General features: G+C 34.4%; 1 protein-coding gene across 1 annotated transcript in view; it reads left to right on the top strand.

Annotated features, from left to right (window-relative positions):
• Adamts6 (ADAM metallopeptidase with thrombospondin type 1 motif 6) overlaps positions 1 to 13,052 on the top strand; it is a 214,240-nt gene that overhangs the window by 67,574 nt on the left and 133,614 nt on the right. Inside the window, exon 9 of the mRNA XM_041663714.1 lies at positions 7,931 to 8,077. Coding sequence (XP_041519648.1) covers positions 7,931 to 8,077 — 147 coding nt within the window. The remainder of the gene's footprint in view (positions 1 to 7,930; positions 8,078 to 13,052) is intronic.

The following is a 13,052-nucleotide window of genomic DNA, read 5'->3' as shown; positions in this document are numbered from 1 at the left end:
CAACTCATTAATGCAATGGAATGGATTTTTAACTTGATTTTTAAAGTTGTGTGTGTGACTTATACTTGGGTCTGTATCTCTGTGTGTGTGTGAGTTTCCTGTGCAGAAAACAGGAAGGTCTGAAGTCAGTATTGAGTGTCTTCCTCTATTATTGGCCTCCTCATATTTTGAGAAAGGATCTCTTGCCAAACTTGGAGCAACTCAGTTTTGATTGTGACCAGTAAAATACTGAAATTATATGCTTATATATTTCTCTACACACATTTGTCCACATAATATGTACTCAGATTATGCATAAAATATGCATCTACATTTCCATAATTATGCTTATTTGTAAATAACCCCCCATAATGGCTAAAACAAAATGCTGGTATGAGGGTATTCCTTAGAAAAGATATAGTGAATTGTTTCATAATTAAGGGTTTGCTATTTTAGGTACTAATGACAAAAGATAATCAAGATCAATCTGATGATTATTTTATTCGGGATCTGAGATTTCAGAATAATTGTATGTGTTTATGTATGTATGTGTACTCCAGAAATAAGCCTTGTAAAGTTGAATCTCATTATCAGCTTTAGAAAGTTTATTAAATTATCTCCTTCATTGTCCCGGTAAAAGAAATAAATGAATTTTCATATAGATAACATCATGCTAATAGACTGACAATTTCAACTGGCATGAACCAAATGAGTAACTTCTCATGGACTAAGGGAGATAGATTATAATGGAAACAGTTGCATTGTTGTACCTACGTTCTCTGTCTTTGCAGTTGTTAGATTAAACACATGTGCACCACTCCAGCTTACTTGACTTATCTTAATAAACTTGCTAATTGTGGAAGAATAAATGTAAATAGATTACAGTGATTCCATCAACTTGTGGAGATCTAAGCCTCAGCTTAGAATACTTACACTAAACATTGTTTGTGCATATTTGGAAATATTTTAGGCACTAAATTCTGTTAGGTCCTACCCTTACTGATTATCTTCCTATATAGGTTCACTATCTTGATATTTGTTTTAGTAAATTGTATATATAACATAGATCGAAATCCCAAACCCTGTTTAAAAAGAACACATGAGCAGATTGTAATAACTATCTCATTGAGCAGCTACTATAACTAAAAACATTTGCAGGGTATAGAAGACTGAGTACCTCCCCATAAATTCTAATTATGCTTTATTATAATAAGTGTTTCATGGCAAAAATCAGTCATGAATAAAGATATAAATAATTGAATAATTTAAAATTATTGAAAATAATTCTATATTCTCTTTAATTTTCTCTTTTACAATGGGAATGCTTAACTTTGGTATTTTATAGTTGCAACAATTTAGAATATATCATTTAAAAGGTTGCCTCTCTTTTTCCTCCCTTCTTCCTTTCCTCCCTCCCTTCGTCTTTTCCTTCCTTTCTTCCTGTCTTAACACTGTATAGCCAAGGTTGGCCTGGAATGCACTGTATAGTCCAGGAGAGCCTCAAACTCCCCATAATTCTCTTGCTTAGCATCACAAATTCTGAGATTATAGGTGTAAGCCCTTATGCTTGTTAAAAATATTTACATATTGAAAAACAATTTTATGTATTAAATAACTTTAGAAAACGATGCGTTGATCTTGTTAGATTCTTTTGAAGAACTAAATAATATCATTTACTTACTTTTTTCTTTAGTGGCTGAAATTAGAAGGATGTCCTCAACACTCTATAGACATTTAATTAATTGTTAGTGCATGAATATATGTGTTCATGTATTCATATATGTTTCTAAATATAGCCTGTTCAGTCCATATATTGTAGCTTGTATGTCTGTTTTCAGGGCTGACCATTTGGCACTGGACAACCAATTGGTATCCTCTTCTCTGGGGCGGTCATGTCTCCTACTCATACCTCTGCTCAGTTGCCTGTGGTTCTTTGTGTAAAGTTGAGGCCTCCTGAGCTTTTCTCTGTGCATTTTGGCTCATTAAGAAAACTTCTCTTTGCAACAGAGATCACTACAGAAATCCACAGTCAATCAAAATGCAAAGTTGTGGAGCCCAGTCCCTGAGGGCACATCTACAAAATACTCCCACACCCAAGGCCCAGGGAACACTGTTAACTTTTAAGGGAGACATGCACAGTCTCCAATTCATTCTTTTATGACTGACATTTAATCAATAGTTAATCTGTCACTCATGTAAAGTTTATTGATTTGAAATTTATTGAGCACATAATTTTAGAGTTTTATTGAGTTAGATATGATGTTTTGTGGATACTGTAATGATAAAGACCCTACCTTTGAGTACCACAATTTTTTTTTATTAATTTCTCTCTTCCTTCCTTCTGACTGACTCTTTGTCAGTCATTTCAAGAACATATTCCTTTAAGCCACTCTCATTCAGAAGTCAAAATGGATAACAAAATTGTTTAGCTAGGTGTATGACTCATGGCATGTGTTTATAAATAAAAATAAGAATATACAATTTGAAAATTTAAATATAAAATAGAATTAGAACCTATAGAACGTTTTTTTTTTGAGGTTAATATTATCAATCTTTTTTTTTATTGCGAAAAGAAGAAAAAAAACATAAACAAAAAACAAGTTTCCACCTCCTCCCAGCCTCCCATTTCCCTTCCCCTCCTCCCACCCTTCTCCCCATCCTCCCACCCTTCACCCCCTCCCCCTATTCCTCTCCCCCTCCCCCCCACTCCTCTCCCCCTCCCTCTCCAGTCCACAGAGCAGTCCGGGTTCCCTGCCCTGTGTTAAGTCCTAGGTCCTCTCCGTCCATATCTAGGAAGGTGAACATCCAAACTGGCCAGGCTCCCACAAAGCCAGCACATTAAGTAGGATCAAAACCCCCTGCCATTGTCCTTGGTGTCTCATCAGCCCTCATTGTTCGCCATGTTCAGAGAGTCCGGTTTTATCCCATGCTTTTTCGGTCACAGTCCAGCTGGCCTTGGTGAGCTCCCCGTAGATCAGCTCCTCTGTCTCAGTGGGTGGATGCACGCCTCGTGGTCCCGAATTCTTTGCTCATGTTCTCCCTCCTTCTGCTCCTCCTTGGGACCTTGGGAGCTCAGTCCAGTGCTCCTGTGTGGGTCACTGTCTCGATCTCTATCGAACGTTTTTATAACACTAATTTCATTTGGAACTTCTTCAATAAATGTAAATTTCTATTGAGAATTTAAAACACTTAATTGCTAGTTCTGAAAATATTATCATATACTATTAATTTAGTTTGTAAAATAAAGTTAATAAGGTTATGAGGGCCATTCCTGAAAACAGTAACAGGTCTTACAATTGCTTATAGGTTCTTTTGTTTCATGGTCATGAGGTGACCCAAAAATTGGCTTCAAGTATTTAAACATAAATTAGTCTACAAAGTCAATTTTGCCATCTTCTGTATTTATCTAAGAGGAAAATCGATTTCTCAGTTGTAGAACAATTGTTCTCTATTTAAGTTCCTATTAGATGCTCCCATTAAAAATGTTTTGCTCTGTGTTTTAGTATAATCCTTTTCTCTTTCTCTGTGTGTATTGTGTTTATGTGTATGCATGTGTAAACATGTGTATATGTACAGTGCATGCTAGTGCATGCATCTGCTATTCAGATTCCAAGGTTATAGGTGCATAGCCATACCTGACTTTTTACATGAGTTAGTTCTAAGTGTTTGAACTCAGGTTGCCGTGCTTGTCTAGCAATTACTTTTATTCACTAAACCATCTTTCCAGCTCTGTTTTGGGACTTGTACTGTCATTTTTAAAATTTCCCTTTGCCCATGACATATTGCTTTAAATACTGTAGTCTTATAATAGATAAATTCAAGGTCTTTTTACTTTTTAAAAATTAGATGGTGTGCTGGGCAGTGGTGGAGCACGCCTTTAATCCCAGCATTCAGGAGGCAGAGGCAGGCAGATCTCTGTGTCTTTGAGGCCAACCAGATCTACAGTGAGAATTCCAGGACAGAAGGGCAACACAGAGAAACACTGTCTCAAACAAACAAACAAATAAAATCTTGATGGTGTATGTAGTAACTTTTAATTTGCACAACTCCTGAATGACCCCCTATGCACTAAGTGAAAACTTCTCCTGTAATATAAGATATCGCACTTTGGCTGAGGTTTAGTAAGTGGGAATGACTAGAGCCAAGTCATTTTGAAAGAGCTGTGTCACAAAGAAGTGATAATATTTCTTAATTGGGGCACATGATAGAGTGAGACTGAATAATTTCTTTTCCTCATCTCTCAAGGGCCAGTTGTAGTTCTTAAACTCTTGCCTGCTGGGGGGGGGGGGCTATGAGACAATTCAGTGGTTAAAGGACTGTACTGCCAAGCCTGATAGGTTTGATTCTGGGGACCGACAGGGAACCAGGAGAGAACAAATTCCCGCACATTGTCTTCTGACCTCCATGTGTATCTCCCAATACATAAAATAATGTAATGAATAAAATAATTGCACATTATGTTGCTTGTGGATTGGTGTGGTTGCTGTGCAAAAGAGAACCTGAGTTTGTGTGGTTTTCAACATTTTCTCCTGAATCATCAATAGGGGTGTGATTAAAGCAATCTTTGATAACTAATTAAGCACATTATATTCAGTTTATATTACAAGATTTTTGCTAGCTAAGTTTATCATATTTATTTAGGTAAAGGCTACTGAATGGTTTGACAGTAAAGGAGCTTGTGCAAGCCTGGAACCCTGGTAGAGGTTCAAGGAGAAAACCAGCTTCACAATGTTGTCTTCTTCTCACCTTTTGAACATGCATGTGCAATGGCCTATTTATACACACACGTCATGCACACATTCACTAACCATGAATAAAATTATAATAGAACTTAAGTAAATATTCATTTAAAAATTGCTCATTTGGGAGTTCTGTGGATAGCTGTAAGTTTTTGTCCTAGAACATGGAATATAATGGTGATAATGATGTTGACTTCTTCTGGCATAGAAATGAAAGAAATGAGACTAAGTCATATGAACAAGACAGACAAGGTTTTTTGATTAAGACCTCATTTTGAGCCAACCAACTTAAGCCAAAATAGCCAGGACTGACCAGGCATAACCAGACAGCTTTTATTAATTTCTTCAGTAAATGAAAAGTTTTGTAATTGCATGGACAGTTTCCAAATATGCTCTTCTGTGTGCAAACATCATGACCTTGTACTTGTTGGGCTAGGGAGTCATTAACATGATTTAGAAACTACTGATTTATAATATCTGGCATTATCATCTTACATGAATGTCCTAACCCTAAGCATGAGGGACTTTAAGTACTTGAGTTCCTAAAAAGTTGAAAGGTATCATAGAAGACAATCATTCCAATGAGTGGATAGGCAAAGCAGTTAGCCTTCTGTTATTGACTTGAACAAATCTTTCTTTCTTTTTTCTTTTCATTCTTTTTTGTGTGTGTGACAAATCTTTTATTAAATATTTACCATGTTCGTATGAAGAGATGAATAGTGTGCCACAAAGGTGGAGGCAACAAAATGAGCAGCCATGGTGTGACACCGAGGTGACAAGTCTACAATCCTATTTCAGTTATCCATCAAAGAGCATAAGTTTCAATGACTAGGCAAAGATGTATGAACAGATGTGAACTTGATAGAGATTTCTGTTGGGAGGATAGAGAGTGGAAGGAAGGTAGGAGAGAGAGTTGTCAGTAGATAGTGTACATGTGTTAAAATATGAACAGCTACACTTGTAATCCCATCTTTTGGAAGATAGAAGTGGGAGGGTTTGTGTGAGGTCAACTAGAGAGAAAGCCTGTCTCAAGAAACAAAATAAAACAAAAGGCAACATTTGTTAAGCAAAAATAGATGTCATGTTTCTGCAAAGTGACCCAGGAAACAGTTATAATCCATATTCAAATGCATTTTCAAAACTAGGCAGAAACTAATAATAGTATATTGTTCTGCTGTGTGACGTCCGAAGTTAGTGATATCCAGGTTAATGAAGAGCAAGTAAAAGCAGAGGGCTTTCTAAATGTCCCCCATCCCTTGTGTTGTCACTTATGTAGCTCTCTTAAACCACAGAGGTTCTGGCTTGGTTTACTCTGAAGCAGCTCCTAGAATGTAAACATTCTAGGTTGTTCCTAATCTGTTTGCAGGTAACAGGCCAAGGACCTAGAGTTTTTATGTCTCTGGTTTTCTTGTGGTGGTCCCTACTGGTTTTAATGAAAGCTGGATTACCTATGCAGATAGTAACACATTTTCAGACAAGTGGAATCTCTACTTTGAAAGAGGTTTAAGTACTGACCTGGGTGTCAGGGTTACATTAAGCAAATTCTCTTCTAATTTCGACACCAAATGTCCCCTTTGTCTGTTTTCTTGACACTCATGCTCACATACGCCAATGCAAAGTAGTATTGTATTATGACTGTATAGAAGATATGTCCTTCTTTTGTAAGATGAGGGAAATATGACATTAAAATTAGAAACTTGCATTTTATTTATAAAAAAGAGTACATAGGGCAATTGAGGCTCTCAATATTGGCTTCCTTAAAGCTACCTGTGCCTACCCAGATGACATGGGTAGGTATAAGATTTCAGCTAAGAGAAAGTCACTTTTTAATTCCATCACATGTGAAAAGAGGCATAGTAGGGTTAATATAGCTTTATCAGCTTTACACAGAAGGAATATTACATTTTCTTGAATTTCACATGTAAACTATTTCTAGTAGATTGTGTTGATCCAGTTGTGTCTAATTCAGCTTGAACTCTGCCTTCATATTCCTAGAAGATCATTCAAGGAGGTTGTCTCCAATGTGTTGTCATATTAGAATGCTAAATGTTAGTGTTTGAGGAAGGTTATTTGCTTCATTTTAGGACTCTGGATACTGTCCTATATTTTTCTTTTTGATTATGTTACTTCCTGCACATTAATTGCTGACCCCTCCCTTCTAATTCCATATGCATGCATAGAACATACTTTCCTTTATCTTATTCATGATGTACTTTTGACAGTCATTCCATCTTCTTTCTAAACATATCATCTTATCTCACGTCTAAGATGAAAATCATGTGTCTCCACTGTCAAGAATACACATGTTGATATTTACATTTGTTAATCACCTGTATTTATTTGTTCAGACTAGCTAGCTGTCCCTTAAGCAACTCTTCCTACCTGTTTTGTGCTTAAGGTAAATTTTCTACCATGGTACATTTATTAGACTGTAATACTGGAAATATAAATATTTTTGAATCAATATTAAACCTAATCATCTGGCTCTTATCTTAAAAAAGTATTCTTATGTAGTGATCATATCATCAGGTTTTTTTTATTAAACTTTATTTTGAGTTCACTAAGACTTTAGGACAGAAAAAGAAATGGCAACGAGAGGAAAGCTTTGAAAAATGGAGGCCATGCACTGAAAAGCTATAATCCTTAAATATGTAAGGGTTCTCAGAAGGTGTTTAAAATACACAGGGATGTAAGTTATGTATTGCATTCTTCTTTATCAATGCTCAAAAGAAAAGGGGCTTCTGTGACTGGTTGTCACCTATACCTCAATGAAACATTGTCATTTTCTGTAATTCCCTTTTGTATTGAAGACAGTAGAATGAACATCACTAACACATGTAAATGTATACTGTTGTAAAAAATAATATGATTTTTAGTGATCATTTATCTTGCTAAATTTTAGTTTTCTCATCTGTGAAGTGTGGATTAACATTCACTTTTCTGCTCAAGGAGTGATTGCGTCATGCGATATTGACAACATGTGAAAACATGATAAATGCAAAGAGATTTAGACATATATTGTATCATTGAATTATCCTTTGTCTCTCGAACATTAATCCTACCTTACTTTAGAGTAAGGTCTATCTTGATCAAAGCCTGATGTAACTAATAAATGATCCAATAAGGAAGTAAAGGATTGAGGCAAGCTAGTTGTTTTATTTTTTCTTATTTCATTCGTTTATGTCTTTTCTGTTTCTTCCTCATTAAAACAGTTTTGGTATGAACCATGATGGAATTGGAAATTCTTGTGGGACGAAAGGTCATGAAGCAGCAAAACTCATGGCAGCTCATATTACTGCAAATACCAACCCCTTTTCCTGGTCTGCCTGCAGCCGCGACTATATCACCAGCTTTCTAGAGTAAGTAATCTCTGGAGAGTAATGATAAATTGCTCTAGAAGTAACTCATTGCTGGAAGCCTAATGCACAGTGCTTCAAATTTTGTATGAGTAATTTTATTGGGCCCACTTACATTCAGGCCTCTCCCACATGCTTTAATAAATCATGTGGCTCATTTTCCAGGTCTTACACAAACAGTGAATAAACTAGAAGTGGCATGAAAATATAAGTGTGATTGATGTAATGAGTGATTAGAATTTTTCAGTAAATGGGAAGCATTTCAGAAAGAATTTACATTCGTATAATTTAGTAGAGAATAAACCAAACTTTAATTCAATAATTCAGTATTTCTTGATTTGGGTGAGAGAACTGAATTCTTTAGGAGTGTCAAAGCATCTAATAGCAACAAATAAAAGCAACAACCAAACTAAACATCAGGAGAGAACATTTTGAGGAAGGATTTAGTATCCATCTTTTCAGCACTTGGGGAAGCTTCATTATGGTTACTGATGTAAATCCTAAGACTCTGATTCTGCACATTTATAAATATGAGTGACCAAAAGTATAACTGTGTTTAGAAAAAGAGATTTTTTTTTCTCATGTCACTCATATAGACACTCATATTGGACTTTAGGACTCAGGAGACTTGAGAGTTGTTTCCCGTGTGGCCCAGGCATATTAGTTTATCTTTTTAATCTTAAAAGGTTATGAGTTTTTAAATGAGTTTAAATCATAATGCTTATATCATTAGGTAATTTGTATATCATAATGTTCAATGCTATAATATATAAATTAATTGATATTCATTAAAAGCATAAACATTCATATTTTAAGTAACATTAAGGTTGTAATACTTTATTGCTGTACTATTACTTTAGCTGTTTGGTGCTTGCTACATTTTCACTTGGGGGATGAGATTAAATGCAAAATGGACATTGCTTTTAGAAAGCAGCTTATATTATACTTCATATTAATATAATTGTATTATAAAAGTTTTAAATTCAGATAGTTTATATAGGATAAAGTTATGCCTTAAAATTTTCCTTTACTATTAGTAGCCAGGTCATAGAGTTTAAAAACTTATAATTATGTAGAAAGAAAAGTTAAAATTACCCAGCACAAATTTTGACGTAATAATCATAAGATGAATGTTGAAAATAAAATTTAAAAAATTTATTGGTACAATCATTCATTGGGAATTCATTTCAAAAAGTTGTTCTGAATAACCATATTGTGAACTAAATTTTTTAAAAAATATTTATTTATTTATTATGGATACAATATTCTGTTTGCATATATGCCTGCTAGAAGAGGACACCAGACCTCATTACAGATGGTTGTGAGCCACCATGTGGTTGCTGGGAATCAAACTCAGGTCCTTTGGAAGAGCACGCAATGCTCTTAACCGCTGAGCCATCTCTCCAGCCCTGTGAACTAAATTTTTTTAATTTATTTTTTAACTAAAAATGTTTAATCTTAGTAAGAAGCCATTATAATATTATACTTGTCTACTGTCAGATTGGTTGAAGTACTTTAAAAAGACAATAATTTGTTTGATATATTTGGTAATTTTTAATAGTGAGCACTGAAAATACCATTTAAAGGTGGTTTCTGTTGAACTCATTTACATAAATTTTAAACAGTATTGACATTCTCCTCTTTGTGGGAACTTGACCAGATCTGAAATTTCTCTTGTCTTGACTTTTGTTTTCAGAATAAAATCTTACTCTCTATCATCATAATTACAAATTGTGTAACATGCTCAGTATTTTTGTGTAATTTCAATGGCAGTCCTTCTCTTGAGTTTTAAAAGTACAATTTTTCTCCTCTATATTCTATTTCTGTCCATTGGTTATGCAGCTCATTAGCAAGTACCAGCCCTGTATACTAAACACAAGGACCACAGCCTAATTTTCCTGTGCCTTAGACATAGAATAAATTGTGTGTGTTCTTTTATGTACTAAAAACATACAGAAGCATAGATGGACAGACTACTTTTGAGCTCCTGCCAGGTCTTGTGTAGTTGGAGCTGTATCATGGCTGTTAAAACACTGTAAAGGGACTATATAGATTGCTGCTAAAATACAATGAACTGACCACTGGTTTGGGGAGGGGTCTCGAGCTAGTATTTCTTGCATTATAGCAGTCCATTGAATTCATGAAAGTATTTAATCTGAAGACATTACTTACTCTTCATTGCTTTACTCTATTTTTTATATGTAAGCAAAATAAGTGTTGATCGGATTCTAATGGGCTTATTTATCCTATATTTTATAAAAAGTGTTCTTTTGTGTATCCTCATGGAAATGCCTGTAGTTAAAACCACTAGTAAATGGATAAATGTTAAGTGTTTAATTAAAAAAAAAAAAGGTTTGGGAGAAAACTTAGATCTCCTCTAACTAACTAAACTAACTAACTAAATCTTATTATAATTTGTTCAAGCCACAAAAGATTTTAAACATTAGCTTCATTAAAAAGATCAGTTCACTGGATCACAAAGATAAAATACTAATATAAAAGATTTATTTGTCCCATTTTCTATGCAATTGGCTTAGTTGCTTTAACAGCTATGAGTGATATGTCTATATTTGTATTTATATTTATAATTAAATCCAGAGGAATTTTGATCAAGGTTTGAGTTTACATCTATAATTTGTAGTTGGCTCAAAAACGGTCATAGCACTTCATTTTAGCTTTTCTTCTTTTTTTTTTTTTGCTTTTCTTTTCAAGAAAAAGAAACCTTGCAAGAAGTAATTTCTAAAGAACTGCTACTCAATCAGCAGTTGCATACCGTCCTCTACTTAGAGACTGTATAGAACAAGGATGATCTGTGACTTATCAATGAGCTTTCTGATTTATAGAGATCCATTATTCACTGTTTAACTGGAAAAAGAAAACCAAAGACATGGCCATAAAAGCCACTAGAATACAGTCTCTCCTGTCATTCTGCAACACTAGGTGCTATTGATCAATCAGGAGATGGTGTTTACCAACTCCCAATATTTTTTTTCAGATTTCTTAAACTCGGTGATTCAATAAGTGGTACATGAATCGCCCAGAAGCCGTCCTGATTAAATAATAAAGAACCCATTTCCGTTAAAATGGACGTGTTATGCCAGCTTCTGATGTTTTCCGAAGACGGCTTTGCAGGTAGTGTCTTTCCTATCTGCCTGCGGGACTCACTTATTTACTTATTTAGAAAATATAAAAGATGAACCTGGTATGAAGGCTTAACTCATTGACTATGGGCTAGTTTACCAGGCAGTGAAAAGCAGATAGCTTTTCCATTCATTCCTGATCACTTAGAAGTAGTTCAGAGCAATTTCATATTATTTCTAAAAGATACGGGGCCTTGTGAGTCATCTTTTACCCTATTTAAAGTTTGTCAAAATGCTCGAACTCTCCAGGAGCTATAGCACAACTGCATGCCATTTCAAGTTATATGCAGAATTCATTTCACACATGGGTGGAAGCTGAATAAATGCATTGAGTGGCATTGTTACGACTGGAGGGGACCTAGGAAGAGGGTTGAGAGAAGTAATGTATGATGGATAAGATGGCCAAAGCACTCATATTTGCTATCTTGAAATTGCTTTTGAAGCTTAACTTCACTTTATTAAATGGAAAACATCTTCTTAGGTGCAGTCTCTCCTCACCCTCCCCAAAATTGTAGTATCCAAAACAACCTGGCAGAACAGTGTGTCAGTCAGTATATGTGACACACTTTGAAACTCTTGCTCTAAACATGAGTTTCTTTGATAAGTTGTCATTTTGTGTGGTGTGGGTATTGAGTCAGCCATTAACAGCACAAGATTTGTATATTTGAAGACTCAAGTCGTACAGTCATATCATAGAATGAGTGACAGGAAAAAGAGATTCAATTTTAGATCACTTTGTCCTTACCTGATTATGTCATTATATTGTTATGTTTGGCTCAAACATGGTTAGTTTCATAAAAAAATAATAAAGCTACTCATGAGAAGATAGTAGATAGAAGACATTTGACTTGATGTAAATGATATCAACCTAGTTCATACTTAATTCATACATATCAGCATACCTTTGTGAAAAAAACAGCTGGCCTTAAATTACACTTCCTTTGTTAAGGCATTATAAGGTGTGTACAACTTAGGTAGATGTCCTTTCAGATTGGGCCACTGACTAGACTAAAGCTCCATCTTAATAATCTGTTTTGGTAAGAATAAATTTTAAATCTCAGTTAGTAATACATCCTCATGTGTTCTGAAAACAAAGCCAGGAGGACATATTTTATAAAGATCTATAAATTTTAGTAGGAGACTGAAATTTGGCTCATGTTTTTGTTTTCAACGTTGACTTTGGGAATCTGTGAATAAAGATTCACTAAATTAGAAGTGGGGTACATAAAATGACTTTCCCATTACAATGCAAAGAGTTTTGGAAATATAAATATATTTTGATTTACTATGAATTTTCATAATCAACACGGATATGTATTTTTAAACTGATATGTATTTTACCTTGTCTTGGAAGGTTAAATAAAAGTGCAGATTGTGAATTTAATAATTATCTATATTTATAACACATTAATTAGGGTTGATATTTTTGTTGGGAAATATGAACTGCTGAAAAAGTAATTGTAGACTTAATTTTATGCATCTAGTTTTACATTGGACAAATATATTAAAAGTTATAGCCTCTTATAGATGAAGACTAATAGTTCTGTATATTTAGTTTATTAATAAGTAAAGGTTAAGTTTTCTTTATGAAAAAATTTTCATGTGGCACTCAAGGCATAAATGATTTATCTTAATAAATGCTGCTAATGAGAAAATTCCAGAAAATGTCTATGGATTTATTACTTCTTTTGTTATTTTGATACTATCATGGATTACACTAGGCGTGGCATAGTAAGGGTTACTGCTTCTCAGTTAACTAAATTCTATATTAAATATTAAACTAGAACTTTCCATAGCTTTTGTTTTGTTATAAAAACATTATGGTAAGACTATGTAAC

The sequence above is a fragment of the Microtus oregoni genome, unplaced genomic scaffold (genome assembly GCF_018167655.1).
Source record: "Microtus oregoni isolate MIOR12 unplaced genomic scaffold, Mior012 000014F_ref0000157, whole genome shotgun sequence".
Taxonomy (NCBI): Eukaryota; Metazoa; Chordata; class Mammalia; order Rodentia; family Cricetidae; genus Microtus; species Microtus oregoni.
Note: the sequence above shows the minus strand (reverse complement) of the source record. Positions and strands in the feature narration are given on the sequence as shown.